The sequence below is a fragment of the Galleria mellonella genome, unplaced genomic scaffold (assembly GCF_026898425.1).
Source record: "Galleria mellonella isolate WM207_F2 unplaced genomic scaffold, CSIRO_AGI_GalMel_v1 utg184, whole genome shotgun sequence".
Classification (NCBI taxonomy): Eukaryota; Metazoa; Arthropoda; class Insecta; order Lepidoptera; family Pyralidae; genus Galleria; species Galleria mellonella.
Genome location: NW_026442025.1, coordinates 3,769,596 through 3,789,918, shown reverse-complemented (window position 1 = coordinate 3,789,918; position 20,323 = coordinate 3,769,596). Strand labels below are relative to the sequence as shown.

The window sequence follows — 20,323 nt, the reverse complement described above, 5'->3', positions numbered from 1 at the left end:
ATTTATTATATTTACATAATAAAATAAATGGTAATAAAATATTACTCTATTATTTTGAAGTAGAAATAATGCCTATCACGAAATTATAGAGGGATAGTGAAATTCTATTACTGAAGGAAAAATATATTCTTTGAATAACGTAAGACAATAATAATGAAATAAGTAGAAACATACCGAATACTGATTTTCAACTAAACAAATTTTAGGCTCAAGTCTACGGAGCTTGTATTTGTCTCAAATTTTTTTTGTCTCGTTACGTCTTTCATCTTTTTGAGGTTCAGATATTAGTTGTTTAAATACTAATCCGGATAACCATTTCAAATCGTCCGGTATGTACATATGACCTAGATGGTCGCATACAACGCGGTTTCAGAGATGTTTTCTCCCACTAATACTCACTTGTATTATATTATATTATAGTAATTATATTATCTGTACTCAGGTTATGGATTGAACTTCCTGTCGAGGTTTTCCCAAGGGACTACATCATGGGGTTCTTCAAAAAGGGGCTAAAGAGGTTTCTTTCTTCTCTTCAGGGTCGGCAACGCACGCGTAATAACTTTGGTGTTGCAGACGTTCATAGGCTACGGTAACCGCTTACCATCAGGTGGGCCGTATGCTTGTTTGCACTATTTATATTCTACCACAAATGTGATTAATATATTTTAAACATATTTTTATCTATACATGTAAACGATACAAATTCTGTTTATAATTAAAAAAAAAGAATGTTGCGATAGTTTGGTCATTTGGAAAGGATGGATGAAAGAAGAATTACGAAAGAGATTTATCGAGCAAGAATGAATAGAGATGTCGGTAGGGGCCGCCCTAGATGGACGTATGTTGACCAAATAGGCGACGTACTGAAGAAGGGCCAAATTAAAAGTACCCGTAACCGGCGAGCGTGTATGAAAAGATTGATGAATGTGGAAGAAGCGAAAGAGGTTTGTTCGAATCGAAGCATTTGGCGTTCCATTGTTTCTGCCTACCCTAATGGGAGACGGTCGTGACGGATATGTATGTATGTATGTATGTATGTAATTGATATATATAAACCTATAATATTGTTTCCTCCACCACTTATGTAAGTTGAAATAATAAATCTGTATTTAAAAACTGTGCTATTAATGTTTAAACGTAAAATAACAAGTTTGTTTTTTTAAATATTTATTACTTATTCACATAAAGATTGGTCAAATAGTCATGATCAAATAAAAGTATTTATTAAAGTTTGATCTAATCAAACCCTATTGATATCACATATATTGTCAGATCAGAGATACATATATGGTCGTAAACTTTCAGTTTCTATGAACTTACATGAGATCAAAGTTTCCATCAAAAAAATCAAGTCTATTGTAAGTTACGAGGCCAGTAATGTTCGGTTTACTATAGCGAGTTTAAGTAAGGGTCGAATGCGGACTAACCCATGTCATGGAGTGTGAAGGGTTGCTTGAATCACAGCTCAAATAACACCATGTTTTATGAATTTTATTATGGTATAATATATATTGTTTATGGCTGAAGATATTGAATATATATATACGGGGTTTTTGCCCGTTTCGTCATACGTTTGGATTTTAAACTTAAAAAAAAAAAAACACTTCCGAATGAAAAAGAAAAAATAAAACGTACGCCAGTTTTTAACTTAGATCTCCAAAAACACAACTGTGAAAACTGCATCCAATTTGGTACAGTGTGTTTTATATAAACAAGCAGAGAAAAATTCTAAATACTATTGTTTTGACTTCTAAAGCTTAAAACCCCTCATATCGATGAACCATACAATTTTATTGCATTATTAAAATATGTATATACCCATCTGTAATGGAATCCATTCTGTATAACGAAATACTGGGGAAAAATCGTAATGTGTCTACATTATCGTCATAGTATCGAATGTCGAGTGGAGACGACGAAAGCGGTCTATCAGACATTCACATTAGTCATGAATTTGACGCTCTGAAACTACGCGCTCTGTTCGTACACTATTTGTCATTCTGCTGACACTATGCCGATTGTACACCGACTTATTTTTGACTTGTACACATATCTTATTGCGTATTTTTGAGGAACTTGGTTTTTTTTTTATACAACTTAGAATGGCAAACAAGCTGACGGCCCACCTGATGGAAAGTGGTAACCGTCGCCTATAGACATGAGCATAACATGAACATAACAGAGTATACTGTTTCGCCCATGATACCCCCATGCGTTGTCATTCCTGAGGACTCAGATGTTATTCCTCTGTACCCTGTAAATTCACGCAAATTGGTGGTGCATTTTACACATATTTTTTACACTTAATTTCCTTTTTTTTTTCTCATCGCAAATTCACCGTGAGTTCATTATTTTATCGTTATACATGTAGCGTAGACATCATATTGTGTAGTTTTGACGACCTTGGTGGTGTAGCGGCTTAACACAGTGCCTCGCTGTCCAGTGGTCGTAGATTCGAACTCCGCACAATTGGAACATTACGTATTAATGAGTACGTCTATTTATATTGGCCTGTATGTATTATACATATATATTTAAGATTTTTGCTTTTATTTCCATTTCCATTTGTTTTAATGTAGCAACAAATTGAATTTAATTTAAGTTTTCATGCAATTTTGGAATGAAAAATAATTAAATTATTATTAATCATTAAAAATTAAATAAAAAATAATGGTTAAGTCACAATGTAACTCAAAAATGTCTTTAAAATAAATCAACTGTAACTTACGCATATGTAATCTTTTTTTCTGTGTAAACAAAAAAGCATATAAAACTCTTTTATATTATATTATGTACTGCAATATGTCATCAAGTTCACAGCCTACAGCAATAATTATGTACATTTCAATAATGGCACTTACATTACATGCACTTATTAGATCCTTAAAATAAATCTATTTAAAAATGAAAGAGACATTCCTAGATTTTTTTATAGAGACTAAGGGAGGATGAGAGATGAGCAGCAGCATCCCTCTTAAAACATCTCTAAAACCTGACTATTGGCAAAACCTCCCCAAGGGGGAGGCTTATGTTCAGCAGTGGACAGTTAAAGGCTGATATGATGATGATGATGATGATTAATTATGTGGTTTAAAGCCAGCCAGTTTTTGGCTGTCTTTTAATGGTCTTCACGTCTTCCAGCTTCTTGATGGGGCGGAGGGGTTCCGGTGACGCCGGTGGTATCAACTGTTCAGTGCTTGATGTTGACGAGAGGCGCTTTGGTGGTGTTTGGGGCAAGGTCTGTTGAGGGAGATATCATATAACATCACGCCCGCTTCGAAATTCATCAATCACCCAATAATTAAAAAGTTTAATGTTTTTATATATCAATTTGCAATTAATAAACTGCTATGTTTATAACACAAATAGCATAGACATAGATATATACAAATAAAAAGAAAATAGAATACATACATACATACATAAAAGAAGCAATTTATTTTTTTCCTTTCGTGATTGATATATAATCTTTAGATTTTTATCCGACTTCAAATCGATCGATAATCGATAAAGTGATCGCGTGGCTTGTATGGAAATATTAAAAATTATTTCCTAAGGGAAAATTTCCTGAATACTATCTACTAATACTATCCCTAGTACAACTTTTCAAGTTGAGAATGAATGAATGAACCGTTTACGACTAATCCTATATTTAGGTATACTCACAGCTGGTTCAGAAGTAGAGGGCTGAGGAGAAGCCACCCTCGGCGCTGGTGTCGGAGCTTTGGGTGGTGAAGGGGGCTTCGCGGCAGGAATTGGAGACACGGGTGGAGGTTCGGCCGAGTGCACAGGGGGTGTACTCGGGGTCACCTCCATCACCGGTGCGGGGGGTGCCTGTGGAAAATAAAATATAACTGTACTTCTCTTAAAATCAAATTAAATAATTGTATGTAATGTATATATACATATATATATATATATATATATATATATATATATATATATATATATATATATATATATATATATATTTTTTTTATTATTGTATCAGCCATTAATTCTCTACTGTTGAAAATAGGCCTCTCCATTTTGCCAGTAGTTGGCACACTTGGCAGGCGGGTTGGCAACCGCAGTTAGGTTTCGATGATATTTTAAGAGGGTCGCTGCTGCTCATCTCTCAATCATTAAGTTCCCTAGTGGCGACTACTTACGACGTCCACGAAAAAGGAATTACAAATAATAGCCAAATTTACAAAAATTAGCCAAATTTACCAAATTTAAAATTTACAAATAATACCAAGTATACTTATACAAAATAATATAATAATTTTGTATAAGTATACTTGGGTATAAATAAATTAAAATAAATTGTATACCCTTAGTATAGGGACACAATTTATACGATGTATAATGAGTATGAGAGAAGAAAATACTTATGTCTCAGAGGCGGAGGTAGACAGCTTTACATCAGTCTACTCGTGACTACGGTCAGTGTAACCTGGTCGAGACGTCGAGATAATTCAGGTAAATTATTATAGTTTATGGATAGATCGGCCGTGTGGTCCCGGTATAAAATAGGCCACCCCTTCCTTTCCCGTGGGCAGCGTAAGAGGCGACTAAGGGAGGGCGAGGAATGGGCAGCAGCGTCCCTCTTAAGTCTCTGATATCTCTAAAATCTAACTGCGGTTGCCAATCCAGCTGCCAAGCGTGGCATTTACTGGCAAGAACCCCCAAGGGAGAGGCTTATGTCCAACAGTAGATAGTTAAAAGCTGATGTGATGATGATGGTGATCACCTAAATAAATTGCGTTAATTACTTTCTCTAATAAACCACGTTACTAACTTTTACACTACTTTCCAACCAACTAATAAAAGAAGGAGTGACAATATATTTATTTTATGTTTGTTACCTAATAACTCTATCGGTTCTAAACCGATTTGGAATATTCTCTCTTTAGCTGAAAGGATAAATTTACAGATTGGTCCTATTGAAGTTTTATCAAAATCGATTCAGTAATTTAGTTTTTAGATCAAAATAACTGTCACATTTGAAGTCGGTTATTTTTTGTGGGATATTATAATCTTTTTATACATTTTAGTTTTCAAAATGTAACATCATATTTGTCTTTAATTAAACGTTAAATTACCTTAGGTTTGACCGGTGGTGGCGGCGGTGGTATTGCCCCCTCAGTGGGCTTGATCTCTGGAGCTACCGGTCGCGCTACAACTATGTCCTCAACGGGCAGCTTCGTCTCCACATCAGCTAATATTTCCACCTGTGGGAAAGGGATTATAAGCAAAATACTATATTTTTGCCTTGCCACGACCGACTGAATCAATAGTCGCGATCGACCGGTTGGCCATCTCTGAACTAGCCATTTAACATGGGGGAGAATATAAATATTTTATCCCAGTAATTCTAATCAAGTCATGGATCCAGCTCAAATTAGTATAATTATACAAAATATAAAATAAAAGTATTTAAAATCACCCACTTAACAAAACCAGAGGGAGACTTTGTACAAAAGTCGATTGCTTGAGTACCTCTGTCCCATTCGTGTTTCTACCGTGAAGCAGTTGTGTTTGCATGGCTGTGTTTCGGTTTGAAGGGTGGGATATGGCGTCAATTTACTGGGTACGGAGTAATAACACCTGAGTCCTCAGGAATGGCAACGCATGGGGGGTATCATGGGCGAAACAGTATACTCTGTCATGTCCATGGTACTGCTCATGTCTATAGGCGACAATTACCACTTTCCATCAGGTGGGCCGTCAGCTTGTTTGCCATTCTAAGTTGTATAAAAAAAAACATCTCACCAAAGAGTTAAATAATATTATTATGCAAGAAAAAAATTGTGGATTGACAACACAGTGGACAGGTACGTAAAAATTTTTGTAGAATAATATTTATTAAATAAATATTTATAAGACAAAAATGACTGAAATGGCTGCCGATGAATACAAATGGCACGTCGATGGTTGTCCCACGACAAAATCTTTATTAGATTCCCTTTGTTATTTCAATTCTGTAATATTTTTTTAATGTATTTAAAAATCGATACTGCTTCAGAAGATTTTCGTCTCGCAAACACTAATCTCTATTGTTATAAAAAATGCCAAACTTCTAATATATAATTTTAACTATTAAGTATTTTAATTAAAAAATTTCTTTGCCCCTTGCGATAAATTTTCAAATTGAAAGAATGTTGTAAATCATTGTAATAGTTAAAATAGACATGTAAAAAGTTTTAGTTTTTGTAAATAATTATTTTTGTATGTATGGTTTGTTATGTATGGTTGTAAAATATGTTTCCTGTAAAGAAAAAGCAAGCTGAAGTAGCTATAGTGTTATGTACCCAATATACATATAACTTGATATATGAAGACTCTATCTATCAATCACATAATAAGTCAAAGAGATGTTATCATACAGCAAGTCGAGTAAAACATACCAGAGAGAGAGAGACTGCACAAAATACATTACAGATAACGTAGATACATTTGTTCTACTCGTGTTTCAAGAAATCATGCTTACAAGTCTTAAAGGGATTTAGATTTTTTTTGTACTACTTATAATGGCAAAAAGGTGACGGCCCACCTGATAGAAAATGGTAACCGTCGCCTATAGACATTAGCAGTACCATGGACATAACAGAGTATACTGTTTCATCCACGATATCCCCCATGCGTTGCCATTCCTGAGGACTCAGGTGTTATTCCTCTGTACCCTGTAAATTCACGCCATATCCCACCTTTCAAACCGAAACACAGCCATGCAAACACAACTGCTTCACGGTAGAAACACGAATGGGACAGATGTACCCAAGCAATCGACTTTTGTACAAAGTCTCCCTCTGGAGATTTGAAGAGATATGGCATTTAAATTACTGAATACGAAGTCAAAACACCTTATTCCTTGGGAATAGCGACGTATAAAGGACACCATGAGTAGCACAGTGCATTCTGTGACGCGCTGTTCATGTTTAAAGACGACGGTTACTTTCCATCGAACTAACAGCTTGTTCGCTTCTCTTGAAGTTGTATTAAACGCAGCGTCCACCTCACCTTCTCATCTCCAGGTTGCACAGGTGGCACGGGTGGCTTCCTCTTGATCACTTTCGGTGGTGATTCGCCCGGCACGCGCTTCGATTTCAGTGGACTTGGTTCTGAATACGTGTAAGATATTATAAATGCAAGAGTTGGATGGATTAACGATGGATAGATGAAAGACTAACAAACATCCATATGTTTGTAAGTCTTTCATGCAAAAACTACTGAACGGATTTGAATGAAATTTAGTACACGGGTAGGTTATATCCTAACTTAGTATATTTTATTTATTTTAAGTTTTTATTAAAGAAAATTCAACAGCTAAAAAACTTCATAATAAAAAAAGACAGTAAAGGCAAAAATCCAATTACAAATAAAAAAAATTTTTACAAATAAAAACATGATTTAACTAAATGCGCATGACAACGCAAATACTTACAATCAACTAAATTAAATTCAGAGTAACAACATTATAATAGTTTTTTTTTTTTTATACAACTTATAATAGAATGGCAAACAAGCTGATGGCTCACCTGATGGAAAGTGGTAACCGTCGCCTATAGACATGAGCTGTACCATGGACATAACAGAGTATACTGTTTCGCCCATGATACTCCCCATGCGTCGCCATTCCTGAGGACTCAGATGTTATTCCTCTGTACCCAGTAAATTCACGCCATATCCCACCCTTCAAACCGAAACACAGCCATGCAAACACAACTGCTTCACGGTTGAAACACGGATGGGACAGAGGTACCCAAGCAATCGACTTTTGTACAAAATCTCCCTCTGGTAAATACATCTGATATGTTATTAGAAAAAGTATTCATAGTACAAACTTGCTAAGTATACGACTACATGGTAAATACAATCCTTACTAATATCATATATAACAGTACAGTACATACAACGAATGCGTGGCATCCCTAGTGTCATAGACGTCCATGGGCTACGGTAACCCCATTTACCATCAGTAAGGCCCTATGCTTGTTTGCAAACATAGCAGTATAAAAAATAGGAAAGTGAATTTGTTTGTTCATTATTTGTATTTTAATGGCTTAACCAATCGTCATGACATTTTTTGTTTTTTGTAATTTATATTTATTTGGTGTACACGTACTACATAGGATGGATAAGGATATAGCCCATTTTATCCTGGTCATTTTATACAGGCAATAAAAGCATACAAAAAATATTTTCCAGCGATCCTTGCAGTGTTGCATTAAAGCTGTCAATTTGTTACTTTACATCTATAGTCGCTATCTTTTAATATTTTTAATATCGAATGTTATGCAGAGCAAATTTGATGCTATTTTATGTAATATTTATTTTACTAATATATTAATTTGTAATCTGTAAATATCCTGGTCACGCGGACGGAGTTAAGTGTAAAAAATAGTATTATACAACACTATGGATTTCCCAATATTTGTTTTTCTATTCTAATTCACCTGGTTGAGGCACCGTCTCCTCGCTGACCGAGCTGATAGGCTTCGACACGGGGCTCTGACCTCGAGAGAGTACAGGCGTGGCACTCTTGGATGGTAACTGTCCAATGAAATGCACATTATCTATTTATTATAACAGAAAAACAAGTAGGTATCCAAATAAATACTACAATTATCATTTATATGTGCCTATTGTTCTAGACCTCATCATTACGAAAAAAATTATTTCATTTATTTATTTATTCATTTATACACATGTATGTATGTACATGTATGTATACATGGCAGTCTAAATGCTAAAACCATTCTCTCAGTCAACCTTAGGAACTGTTAATTTATTCGAATGCGGTATTAGTAATTATTGATATACAGGGTGGCCCATAAGTCCTTAGTAATGAAAAAATTAATTAAAATAAAACTAATTACACTATGAATAATATTTTTATTTGTAAATATAGCTAGAAAAACGGGAATTATTTTTTGTAAATAACGTCGTCCAAATGTAATCCGTTACAGTCACGGCACTCTTGCAAACGCCTTCTGAAATTGTCGATGACTGCGCGGCACGTCACTGCTGAAATGCTTGCCATTTCTCTGCGGATGTTTTCTTTTAGGTCATTAATTGACCACGGGTTAGAGTCGTACACTTTAGCCTTAAGGTAGCCCCACAAAAAAAATCCATTGGAGTCAGATCCGGGCTACGTGGTGGCCAGGAAATGTCTCCTCTCTTAGAAATAACTTTGTTTGGAAAAAGTTGACGGATAACGGGCATAGCAGTATTGGAGGTGTGGGAAGTTGCTTCATCCTGTTGAAACCATGTTCGGGCATTAAAGCCTGGAAAGTTTTGCAATTTTTGTGTGAAAAACTCCTCGATCATGGCCACATATCGCTCCGAAGTAACAGTAACAGCACGCCCTCTGCCGTCCTCAAAAAAGTAAGGCCCTATGATGCCATGGGCTGACATAGCGGCCCAAACTGTAACTTTAGGGCTATGTAAGGGCTTCTGGTGCTTAAGTTTTGGATTAATCGGGCTCCAATAGCGGCAATTTTGTTTACTAACATGTCCGTTAATGTGGAAGTGTGCCTCATCAGAGAACATTATGTTATTAAACGAAGTAAACCGATTAAACATTTCATTAGCATAATTCACTCTCTGAATAGCATCAGTTTCTTTTAATTCTTGCACCAACTGAATTTTGTAAGGGTGCATAAGTAAATCTTTCTTCAAAATCCGTTGTAACGATGTCCTGGATACGTTTAATGCACTGGAACGCTTACGAGTTGACTGTGTAGGATTTTCACGAATAGATTGTGCCACTGTGTCGATGTTTTGTTCCGTACGTGATGGTACGTACGGTCTCCTCGAACTTAGCAACCCAATTCTTAATCGTTTGGAGAGCTGGGGTGTCATCAAAGTTGTGTAAACCTTTGTGTTCTCGAAATTTACGCCTTGCAACGGTTGCCGAATTGTTGTTTTGATAAAACTCGTGCACACAAAACGCACGGTCCGCTCCGGTGAAACGCTCCATCGCGACTAAATTCCCAGAAACCGAAGTTACTGCCCCCGCTTCCCCTGCACCGCTCACGCGCGCCGTTTTCGTTTAATTCAAATTTTACTTTTCTAAGGACTTTTGGGCCACCCTGTATTTACATACTAAAATTCACAAATATAAACAAATAAATATATAAAGATAACAAATATACCAAGACATATAATAAAAAAAAAGAATAATAGCTATTTCATTCCTATTTAAAAGCTACGCTCTTGTCGATGGAGCTCTTCCCACTCACTACGATTTTCAGCGAGTCTCTTTACCCCTTGATACGACAAGACACCAACTTTTAACTATACTTCGGTCTTCCTCTTCCCTTCCTTCCTTCTATTATAATGTTCATAAGAACGTAAGACAAACTGAAGAGCCAATAAAAATATATACCTAATTATATTATATATATTTTGTTGACTCTTGTTGGCTTAATTACACAAATTAATATGTATACCAAATATAGTAGAAAATCACTTTAACTAAATTGGATTTTAGTAGATAATTATTAAATTTATTTTTTATCGTTGCATATAGAAACTTAAATGTAAAAGAAGTGATAAGATTAAAGGGCATTAACCAAATTTTAATTACAATAATCAAACGAATCATGATAATACATACCTAATTATGTAAGTATTAGATACGGAAGCTAATTTCTTGGAAATAAATATTTATTTTTAATTATCAACATTTTCTTAGAAAGATTCTTACGATATTGAATCCACTCAATACATATATATATTTAATATATATCTGTTTTTTATAATACTACTATACCTTTAAAATCGTTTTTCCTTACTGACTATCAACACATAACCAAAACTACCGAGTCTAGAAAACTGAAATTTGGTACTTAGATTTCTTTTATGAAATAAACATCTACTAAGAAAGGATTATTGACTTTTTTCACAATATAGAGAGGCAAACGAGCATGCAGCTCACCTGATGGTAAGTGACTACCGTCAGCCATGAGCACCCACAACACCAGAGACATTGCAGGTATGCTGCCGGTCTTTTAAAAAAGTTTTCTTGAAGGTTACTGTTAATTTCAACTTTAAAAGGAAACATTTTTTTTATACAATTTAGAATGGCAAACAAGCTGACGGCCCACCTGATGGAAAGTAGTAACCGTCGCCTATAGACATGAGCAGTACTATGCACATAACAGAGTATACTGTTTCGCCCATCATACCCCCCATGCGTTGCCATTCCTGAGGACTCAGATGTTATTCCTCTGTACCCAGTAAATTCACGCCATATTCCACCCTTCAAACCGTAACACAGCCATGCAAACACAACTGCTTCACGGTTGAAACACGAATGGGACAGAGGTACCCAAGCAATCAACTTTTGTACAAAGTCTCCCTCTGGTAAACTAAAACATGATAGCACACGTGCGAAGTCACGGACAACAGCTAGTAATATTATAATTAATTAATATTATTCCCTTTCTCTGCTGCTGTCCTGTACCGAATAGGCCACCCTTTCCTTTCCCGCGACAAAAGGAGGGCGAGGGATGAGCAGCAGCGTCCCTCTTCAAACATCTCTAAAAGCCTAACTGCGGTTGCCATCCTGCCTGCCAAGCGTGGCAACTACTATAGCAAAACTTCCCTAATGGGAAGGATTATGTCCAGCATTGGACAGCCAAACCATATCAATTATCCTCCTCCATTAAGGGGATTTTGCCAATAGTTGCCACGCTTATATATCACAATATATATATATATATATATATATATGATTGACGAATGTGGAAGAAGCGAGGTTTATTCGAGAATCAAAGCATTTGGCGTTCCATTGTTTCTGCCTACCCTAATGGTAGACAGGCGTGACAGATATGTATGTATGTATTGCCACGCTTATACATTATAACGCAATTGTCATGAAGAATGTAACGCATGACCATTTTAATCTCGACATTACATATTTTTATGAGAAATTTAATATACACGCTCACACACATGAACAGCACCATGGATGTCACAAAATACGAGTACTTTTAGACTAATTTAGACTAAAATAATTTTAGACACCTCGGCATTTCTCGTGGGTACCATTCCTAAGAATAATGGCGTTATACCTTCTTATATCACACTTTTCAATATGAAACACATATAAACACAGTTATATAAAAAATTTTTTATTTACTTGTTTCCCTTACCTTGGACGCTTGGGCAGGGCTTGGTGAACGTGGTTTAGGTGATGCTGCTTTACTGCGGGCCCCAGCCGCAGTCAGCAACAAACCAGGAGGGCCAGAACTCTCACCTACAGTTTTACTTCGTATTAAAATACTATCCTTATAAGAAACACGTTATTAATTGGGGGGAAAGGAGTTGCCAGTAATGTAGATCTAGCAAGCCCATTGATAGTAATATACCTTATTAGGTCGACCTCTACACGGCTCCTTATGGAAAACATCTTGTGGTCATCATGACGGACTAACTGATTTACCTTGAGGGGAAAGGGATTGTTAGTAATGAGATTTAACAACCGCATTGCTAACAATACACCCTATCCGGTCGACCTCCACGCGGTTCCCCCTAAAAACCATAGTGATTAATTCTTGTTCAATTGGTTACTATGGGCTAACTGATCTGCCGTCATCCTCACCTGTCACCTTTCACTGGTACCCCGCCAGCAAATACCGATAACGTAGGCAGAGATACCATACCATCTTCACCTAATAAAAAACTGATTTACTTTTTTATCCATCACTGGTATTCCGCCAGCGTAAACAGATAGCACAAGCGAAGTTACCATTTATTATCAGTCATAAAAAAATATATCTAGATCATTATATCATTTCTAAAAATATTGATGTACATCAGTGATTATCACTAAAATTATTTGAACAATTATCAATTATTAATTATGCATTTTAAACTATTGTTATCTAAAAGTTAATGAAAACCCGTTAAAATTGTTCACAGTGTATTCTGAGATCAGTGGTAGCGTTCATGCATATAGATGGGCAGCCAATTTTTGTGTAATTTACAAGTAAGTAGTTAATTAAGCATTGATCTCACCACTTATATAAAGTTTTATTTTACTATAAAAAATAAATAAATATTTTATACATTATATATTATCAAATTATGATAATCACTATGGAGTTGATGATAATCGTTAAAAAAAATAAACTGTAGCACTTTCCAATAAATAACTTTGACATGATATTTATTTATTTTTTCAAATTATTTTATACTGATGATAATAGAAATAATTATTTCACTGTATTAACAAACTAAAATTATAATTGTAAAAATAGGGATTATGTCAAAGAGTATTTATGCCAATTTGCATAATAATAATTTTAAATAATCATTAATAAACATAAATAAATAATTAAAATTAAAACAAGTAATAATTTATACATGTGTAAATATTAACATAAAATTTAAAAAATAAAAATCAAATTAATAAAAACAACTTACGCTGTTACGTTGTGTATCTAAAAACTAGACTGCACTGTGATGATAATAAAAATATACTTTGGTATCCGTTATCGTTACAGCTTTAAATATTTTTTTAAATATTTAAATATATAATGGCGGTAAAACGCCTAAGTAAATTATTAACGGTAAATACAAAATAAAAATGGAATATATATATATATATATATATATTCCATTTATTCATATATATATTAACTAATAATTAAATCATATTAATAATTAATATTTAATAATTAATTAATTAATAATTAATAAAAATATCTTTACTTTCTTTGCAAATGACCTTAAAAGGGATTCTCTATATTTTCAAATTAATCTTCTAATTCAAGTAGGATATCATAGGAAACAACTTCACTAAAAATTTTTTATTTGTTTATTGTTCTGAATTTCAGAATCGGCGCCCAATAAAATCCGAATCAAGAGTCAGTTAGTAGTCTATTTTACACAAGAGTGTAAAATAGACTACTGAAGACTCTGCAAGGATTGGTCATCAGGCCTTTGCGGTAGTTAATGCTAATGAAGACGTCAAAATGAAACCATCCATTCGCGTAGAACATCGGATAGGAACTTGGAATGTACGTGGACTGTTAATGGACGGAAAATTATCCATTATTGAGGATGAAATAGATAAACATAAAATAAGCATACTCGGTCTAAGTGAGACGCATATAAAAGGAAGCGGACACTTTAAAACAACTACGGGGAATACTATGTACTTCTCAGGTCACGAAGCGGACAGAAGGAATGGGGTCGGTTTTATCGTCCCAGCAAAATTGACGCGGTTTGTCACTGGATATAACCCTATTAATGACCGAATTATGACCATCAGATTAAAATCTAAACCATGCTTACTGAACATCATTCAGGTATATGCTCCTACAGCTGCGGCATCACAGGAAGCTACTGAGATTTTTTATAGAACCCTCGAAACAATAATTCAAAGAATACCCAAGCGGGAGATGCTCATTGTACAGGGTGACTGGAATGCCAAAATAGGGAACTCTGCAAATGATGACCAAATACGGCATATACTAGGGAAACATGGACTTGGCATTAGGAACGAGAGAGGGAAAAAGTTCATTGAATTCTGCATTGGCAACTCACTAACAATCACGAACTCCTGTTTCAAATACCATAACCGTAGACTATATACTTGGCGCTCCCCAGGTGACCGATACCGAAATCAAATTGATTATATTATTATTAATGAACGATGGAGATCATCTATCACAAATGTAAGAACATTCCCTAGTTCAGACTGTGGCAGCGATCATCAACTGCTTGTAGCAAATCTTCGCCTATGCCTGAAATCGCTCCATAAACCACCTAAGCAAATGAAACGGCATGCTCCATCTGAGATCAGTGTCTTTCGAAGGAAAACCGAAAATAAATTCCTACAACAACCGTATACTGTAACGCAAAAAAATACCAATGCAAATACGCAATGGCAAAGACTTCAAAGTCAGATTGCGGAAGTGCTTGATTCCATGCTACGTCATGGCCAGAATGAGATAGATAAAATGAGACCGCAGTTTTCGACAAGAATACGCTCGTGCAAGACCTATGCAGACGTAAGAGAAACCAATTTTTCGAGAAGATCTACGCGGAAATAGATATTAATGCCAAATAAGTATCAAACTGCTAACTTGTTCAAGAAATCCGTCCTATAATAGGAAGTTTCAAACCTTCCTTTTGGATAACAGATAACAAATGAAATTGTGAAATCAGCTGAAACATGAAAAGAATATTATGCAGAATTATATAAAGATAATATCAGCACAGAAATAGAGACATCAATTGAGTAAATTAGCATAAACCTGATGTAATGTAATCGAAAGTTATCGACGCCCTGCAGAAATTGAAACAAAAGCATCAAGTTCAGACAGAAAAGGAGAGCACTAGAACAAAAAGAAATGTCAAACGTGCACAAGATCTGGCTGTGTAGTTTGAAAAACACATTAAATAACCTGTTGATTGAACTCGTTTATACTTCTGCTACATAAAAAATATATGTACCTGCAGAAATTTTAAAACTATTACATTAATATCACATGCGTGCAAAGTCCTCATACATATTATTAATAACCGCCTTAAGTGATTTTTAGATTGACAAACCGCATTTGTTAAAAGCACAGGCAGAGACCAAATTTTGAACCTTAGGCAGACAATAGGAAAGTGCTACGAATGTGATATTCCCGTGATCATATGTGATATATTGGGTGAACTGGCAACACTTATGGAACGTTTTTAGGGAAGCTGGTGTACTACAACTCATAATAATACTAAACCAAAAATTGTACATAAGTAGTCACAGAACAGTCAGCTGGGGCAAAATCACATTCAACAGCTTCACTTTTGAAAGAAGTTAGATAAGGATGCATTATTTCCCCTTATTCTTTTTAATATATATGAGGAACATATAATACGCAAAACTCTTGATGAACGGTAAAGAGGAATAAAAATAGGTCAAGTCCTAGCTCAAACATGCTATTGGTGGATAACACAGCTCTGTTTGAAATCCTCAAACTATTAAAACGAGTGAGCTGAAAATTTGGCCTTCTGATCAACAAAAAAAAAGAAAGATCATGATAGTCGATCGCTTAAGTATTATCCTGCGTACCGTCACGCTTAATTACTATGAAACAGTGAACGAATTTACATACCTAAGCTCGATTGTTAGCAGCATAGGAAGCTACGAAGGAGACACCAAGCAGCGAATTGGAATGACAAAGTCAACAGTGACTCAACTGGGTAGAGTTTGGAGAGACAACAACTTATCAATGCGAACTAAAAATCACATCATGCGCACACTGGTTTTTTTAATTTTTTTTTTTTTGTACAGTATCAAGATTTTGATACTAAAACATACTTACAGGCGGATGTATTTAGAAAGTGGATAAGTTTGGGATACGGTGCAAAAGAAAAATTATTCGTATTCCCTGGACTATTCGAAAAACGAGCAAAGTGCCAAGTCTTAGCAAAGTTGAAACTTACAGACTAACAGCAACTCTACCGCATCTACCTGCACCGAATACTAAAACACTTCGGACACATAGCTCGAAGAAGCAATATCAATCTCATGGTGACAGGTCAGGTGGAAGGGAAAAGACCAAGAGGCCGCAGTCTAAAGTGCTAGACAGCTCATGACAGAAGAGTTGCAGATCCCAGTGAATATAGCTATCTATCTAGCACAAGATAAGGACAAATAGAGGAAGGCAATAAAAAATATAAGACAGGGTCATGATCCTTAGGAATCAAAGAGCGATTGAAAGAGAGAGAGAGAAAGAGAGAATTTTAGAAATTTTAAGTTATTTTATTATTATTTCCATAACAATACATATTTATGATAATAATACTGAAAAAATCAATTTACCTGGTTTCCAGGGCGATCTAGGAGTTGGGGATGATAGATCGACAGGCTCCCCAACTTCTGTTGATATATCCTTGATTAATTCCAATAAGGTATGTCCAGGAGTCACCGGCATTTCTATAGGGGAGGCACCTCTAGAACCCTCTGTAAAAAAAAATATATCGTTATCAAACAACTTCAGAAGAAAGAAGTTCGAAATAAAAAAAAAAAAACTATATTTTTATTTGTACGTTAAAACGTTAGGGGAGGAGACCTAGCCATTGACCACCACCACCTTAGCAGTGGACAGCATTACTGAACGTAGATAAATGACTGTAATGATGATGATGTTAAGCATTTACTACAAATATATTTAAAACAATGTTTATCTAAACAGTGTTTTACAAGGCACTATCTAAGTGATTAAATACTGTTTGATCATATTAAAAATATTTATTTTTTAAAAAAGATTTACTTTTTTAGCGAAACGTTGAAACATGTAAAGAACACTGGTCTATCGCAAGTTTTATTTATTTTTTTTTAGTTCAAATAAATGGTCTCATTTTCTCAATAGATTCAGAACCCATTCGGCATTCTGAAGTGAAGATGGCAAATTTCAAACATTATGATGATGTTGATTTACTCTTAAGGTACAGTATCATATCTATTTATCCCCTTAGATTAAAAATACAAGATTGACAATGTAAAAAAATGTATAGCAATATGTATTTTATTAACAAGATTAACAGATTGGAAAGTATAACATTAAATATAAGGTGAATTAAAAAACACACATACAAAATACACATTTTTACACATTCGGCAACAATATGTTAAGGTTTAAAATATAAACTACCTGGTAACGGTGACCTCAACACCAACTTCCTAGCTTCATCCATAGCTCGCTGTAAGTTCTGTTGATTCTTGAAGGATTCTCTGCTGCGACAGCGTCCAATTTGACTTCTGCAAGAAATGTAAATAAAATCTGAAACTACTTCATTTTATTATTCTAAATTAAATAAAAATAAAAAAATACATTATTTTAAATGTAAAACGTGTAATTTATTTGAGAACGCTCGACTGGTTTCGAGACCATCCGGGATCTTGAGTGACCGCCATGAGAGCGGAAGCCTAACAGCCGAGTGCATAAAATTTTGACTATAATAATTTTGACAATTACATACAATAACTGGTAATTTAACCGATAACCAACTAACCTACCTATTTCTATGTGCATGATTGAAAAGTTCTAGTTAATGGGGTAGGACGAAGGGCGTACAAGCTAATGATTTAGTGAAAGAAATAGAAATTTACTGTGGCAACACTGACAACAAATCGAAAAAAAATATTTAAAATTTGTGTTTCAACATTATTTTATAATATTTGTAATAGTTTATTATTGTGTTTGTAATTTAAAAAAATAGCAATGGCATCATATCAAAATATTGTTGAGATAAATAAAGTACATAAGTACTCGTATTATCATGCTATGTAACCGCGGCGTAATCACAATTTCTTAAAATTTATTAAAAACCCACAGAATATATTTACAATTTTTATTCATTTGCCTTTATATTATAGAAAAAAAAAAACTAAACTTAAATTTAATTAACATTTTTAATGGTATTTTTTTATGATTCCGCCTTCTGAATTTGCCAATCAAGTGGTGATCAAATATTTTTTTTATATCACGAAGATGGCAAACATACAAATAGCCTGTCTGACGGTAAACGGTCATTGTAGCCTATGGACTCCAGCAACACTAAGGGAGTCACGTGCGCGTTGCTGATCCTGAAGAAACCTTACGAAAAACACATGAAAACTCACGAAACACCGGTCCCAGCAAGAGTTTGATCCCATTTGGCGTTAGTGGTGTTTGCAACCGCCATCTTTGCGATCCTCCTGAATTTAGCGAGTCCATCCTCAGCAGGCGGCCTGTCCTCGTCGTCGATCGCGACTGGCGCTACATGGAAGTCCTTCATCAGCCGCCGCTCCCATACTTTCATGCGTTTACCCAGCACCACTAGAAAAAAATTTATTACAATTCTATATAGTGAATTCGGAATAAACATAATTAACAACATTTCAAGGAAGTGTTCTGACAGAAAAACTGAACTTTATTCCCAAAGGAGCATAGACCGAAAAGTTACAAATAAATATTGACTCCTTTACACTTAGTTCGAAGTTTAATAGTCAAGTTAGTGTGGAGAGCTTAAATTTTTATTGACAATTTACAACCCAAGATTCTTTGGAAAAAATGTGCTATAATCACAAAATCTAGAGCCAGCATAACTGAAGATGGTATAAGGATTTTAACTATACCCTCTACATCCAAAACTATTTAGATATGATGAGTATGTAAGTTATGGTGGAATAAAAAACTCACATACATTATCTACATGAACCCTGAAACCAATCACTCCCTTTTGATCAGTCGATTTAAAAAAGCTATCAAATATATCTTTAGCATTCTTTTAATAGAATTTTAATAAAATTCTTACAAGAAAATACTCACTCTTCTCTTTCCTATCGGTGAACGAGACGTCCATTCCGTTCTTCTCGAAAACTTCTAGAAGTTCATATCGTAGAGCCGACACGTCTCCTTTAAGTTCGTTGACGTCATCTTCTGTGACTGGTTCGTCGTCCATTCTTCTGTGCATCGCGGACACATATCTCCAAACGAGAGCTCTCATGACCGCCGTGTACCGGACATCGTGCTCTTTCTCTTTCTGTTCCTATAGAAATAGTAGTTAAATATCTTAGATCATACACCTCTAGATAGAGTGCCGCATTACAAACAGTTTACAAAAATATCCAACATTTTTATGTGTATTATGTGTATAGAGATGCCAAAATCCATAGTTATTACTCAGTAAATGAGAGAAAGAAGATTAAGATTTTAAAAAATATATTATTCTTATATGTATAATTGAGTGAATGGAGCAAATAGCAATAGCATACTGATTCATAATAATGCTTATTTTCATCGATTATTTTATCTGAAATCTGGGAACAGACTTAAAATATGTATTCATTCGTAGAGTTATTGGAAGTCACTCTTTTAATAAAAACATGATGTAAATCTATCTCAGTAATCTATCGTAATTATTAATCGAATTCCTCGCAACACTGAAAAATATGAAATTGTAACTAGGTTTTTTTTTATAATAATTTGAGATTTTATTTCATAAAAAATATTTATTACTATTTACATTTTCGCAGTTATTTTTCCACTATTCACAGATAATGGACTAATTCCTGCTACACAAGTATTATTCTGACGAAAATAAATGTCAAAAAAACAGGATCTAAGAGGGTAAACAAATGTGTTTGCCCTTAAGTCGTTCATGCATTTAATCAATTACTTCGTAACCATGACTCTTGTCATAGGGCCAAAATATTGACTCACTCAAATAAATATGTTGTGTATCATAATGTTAAAAGAGCAATTAATTAAATCAAAAAGGGAGTATTAAAATTTCCTCAAGGGCAGTAACGCGCACAGGACATCCTTAGTGTGTTACACACGTCCAT

At 34.8% G+C, this 20,323-nt stretch overlaps 2 protein-coding genes across 3 annotated transcripts in view; one reads left to right on the top strand and one right to left on the bottom strand.

The window, feature by feature from the left end:
* Nucleotides 1-257: 257 nt before the first annotated feature.
* LOC113517874 (transient-receptor-potential-like protein) overlaps nucleotides 258-20,323 on the bottom strand; it is a 40,656-nt gene continuing 20,590 nt past the window's right edge. For both annotated transcript variants that reach the window (XM_031909137.2, XM_031909138.2), the window contains exons 15-24: nucleotides 19,305-19,524; nucleotides 18,617-18,812; nucleotides 17,646-17,752; nucleotides 16,814-16,954; nucleotides 12,147-12,250; nucleotides 8,442-8,538; nucleotides 7,006-7,106; nucleotides 5,088-5,216; nucleotides 3,667-3,834; nucleotides 258-3,240 (exon numbers count right to left, since the gene is read on the bottom strand). In XM_031909137.2, the coding sequence (XP_031764997.2) occupies nucleotides 3,091-3,240; nucleotides 3,667-3,834; nucleotides 5,088-5,216; nucleotides 7,006-7,106; nucleotides 8,442-8,538; nucleotides 12,147-12,250; nucleotides 16,814-16,954; nucleotides 17,646-17,752; nucleotides 18,617-18,812; nucleotides 19,305-19,524 (1,413 nt within the window). In that variant the 3' untranslated portion in view covers nucleotides 258-3,090. The remainder of the gene's footprint in view (nucleotides 3,241-3,666; nucleotides 3,835-5,087; nucleotides 5,217-7,005; nucleotides 7,107-8,441; nucleotides 8,539-12,146; nucleotides 12,251-16,813; nucleotides 16,955-17,645; nucleotides 17,753-18,616; nucleotides 18,813-19,304; nucleotides 19,525-20,323) is intronic.
* Nucleotides 12,826-18,335, top strand: LOC116412944 (craniofacial development protein 2-like). Its single transcript, XM_031909140.2, has 2 exons — nucleotides 12,826-12,982; nucleotides 13,833-18,335. Exon 2 carries the CDS (start codon nucleotides 13,971-13,973, stop codon nucleotides 15,051-15,053), a length of 1,083 nt encoding a protein of 360 aa, XP_031765000.1. The 5' UTR covers nucleotides 12,826-12,982; nucleotides 13,833-13,970; the 3' UTR covers nucleotides 15,054-18,335.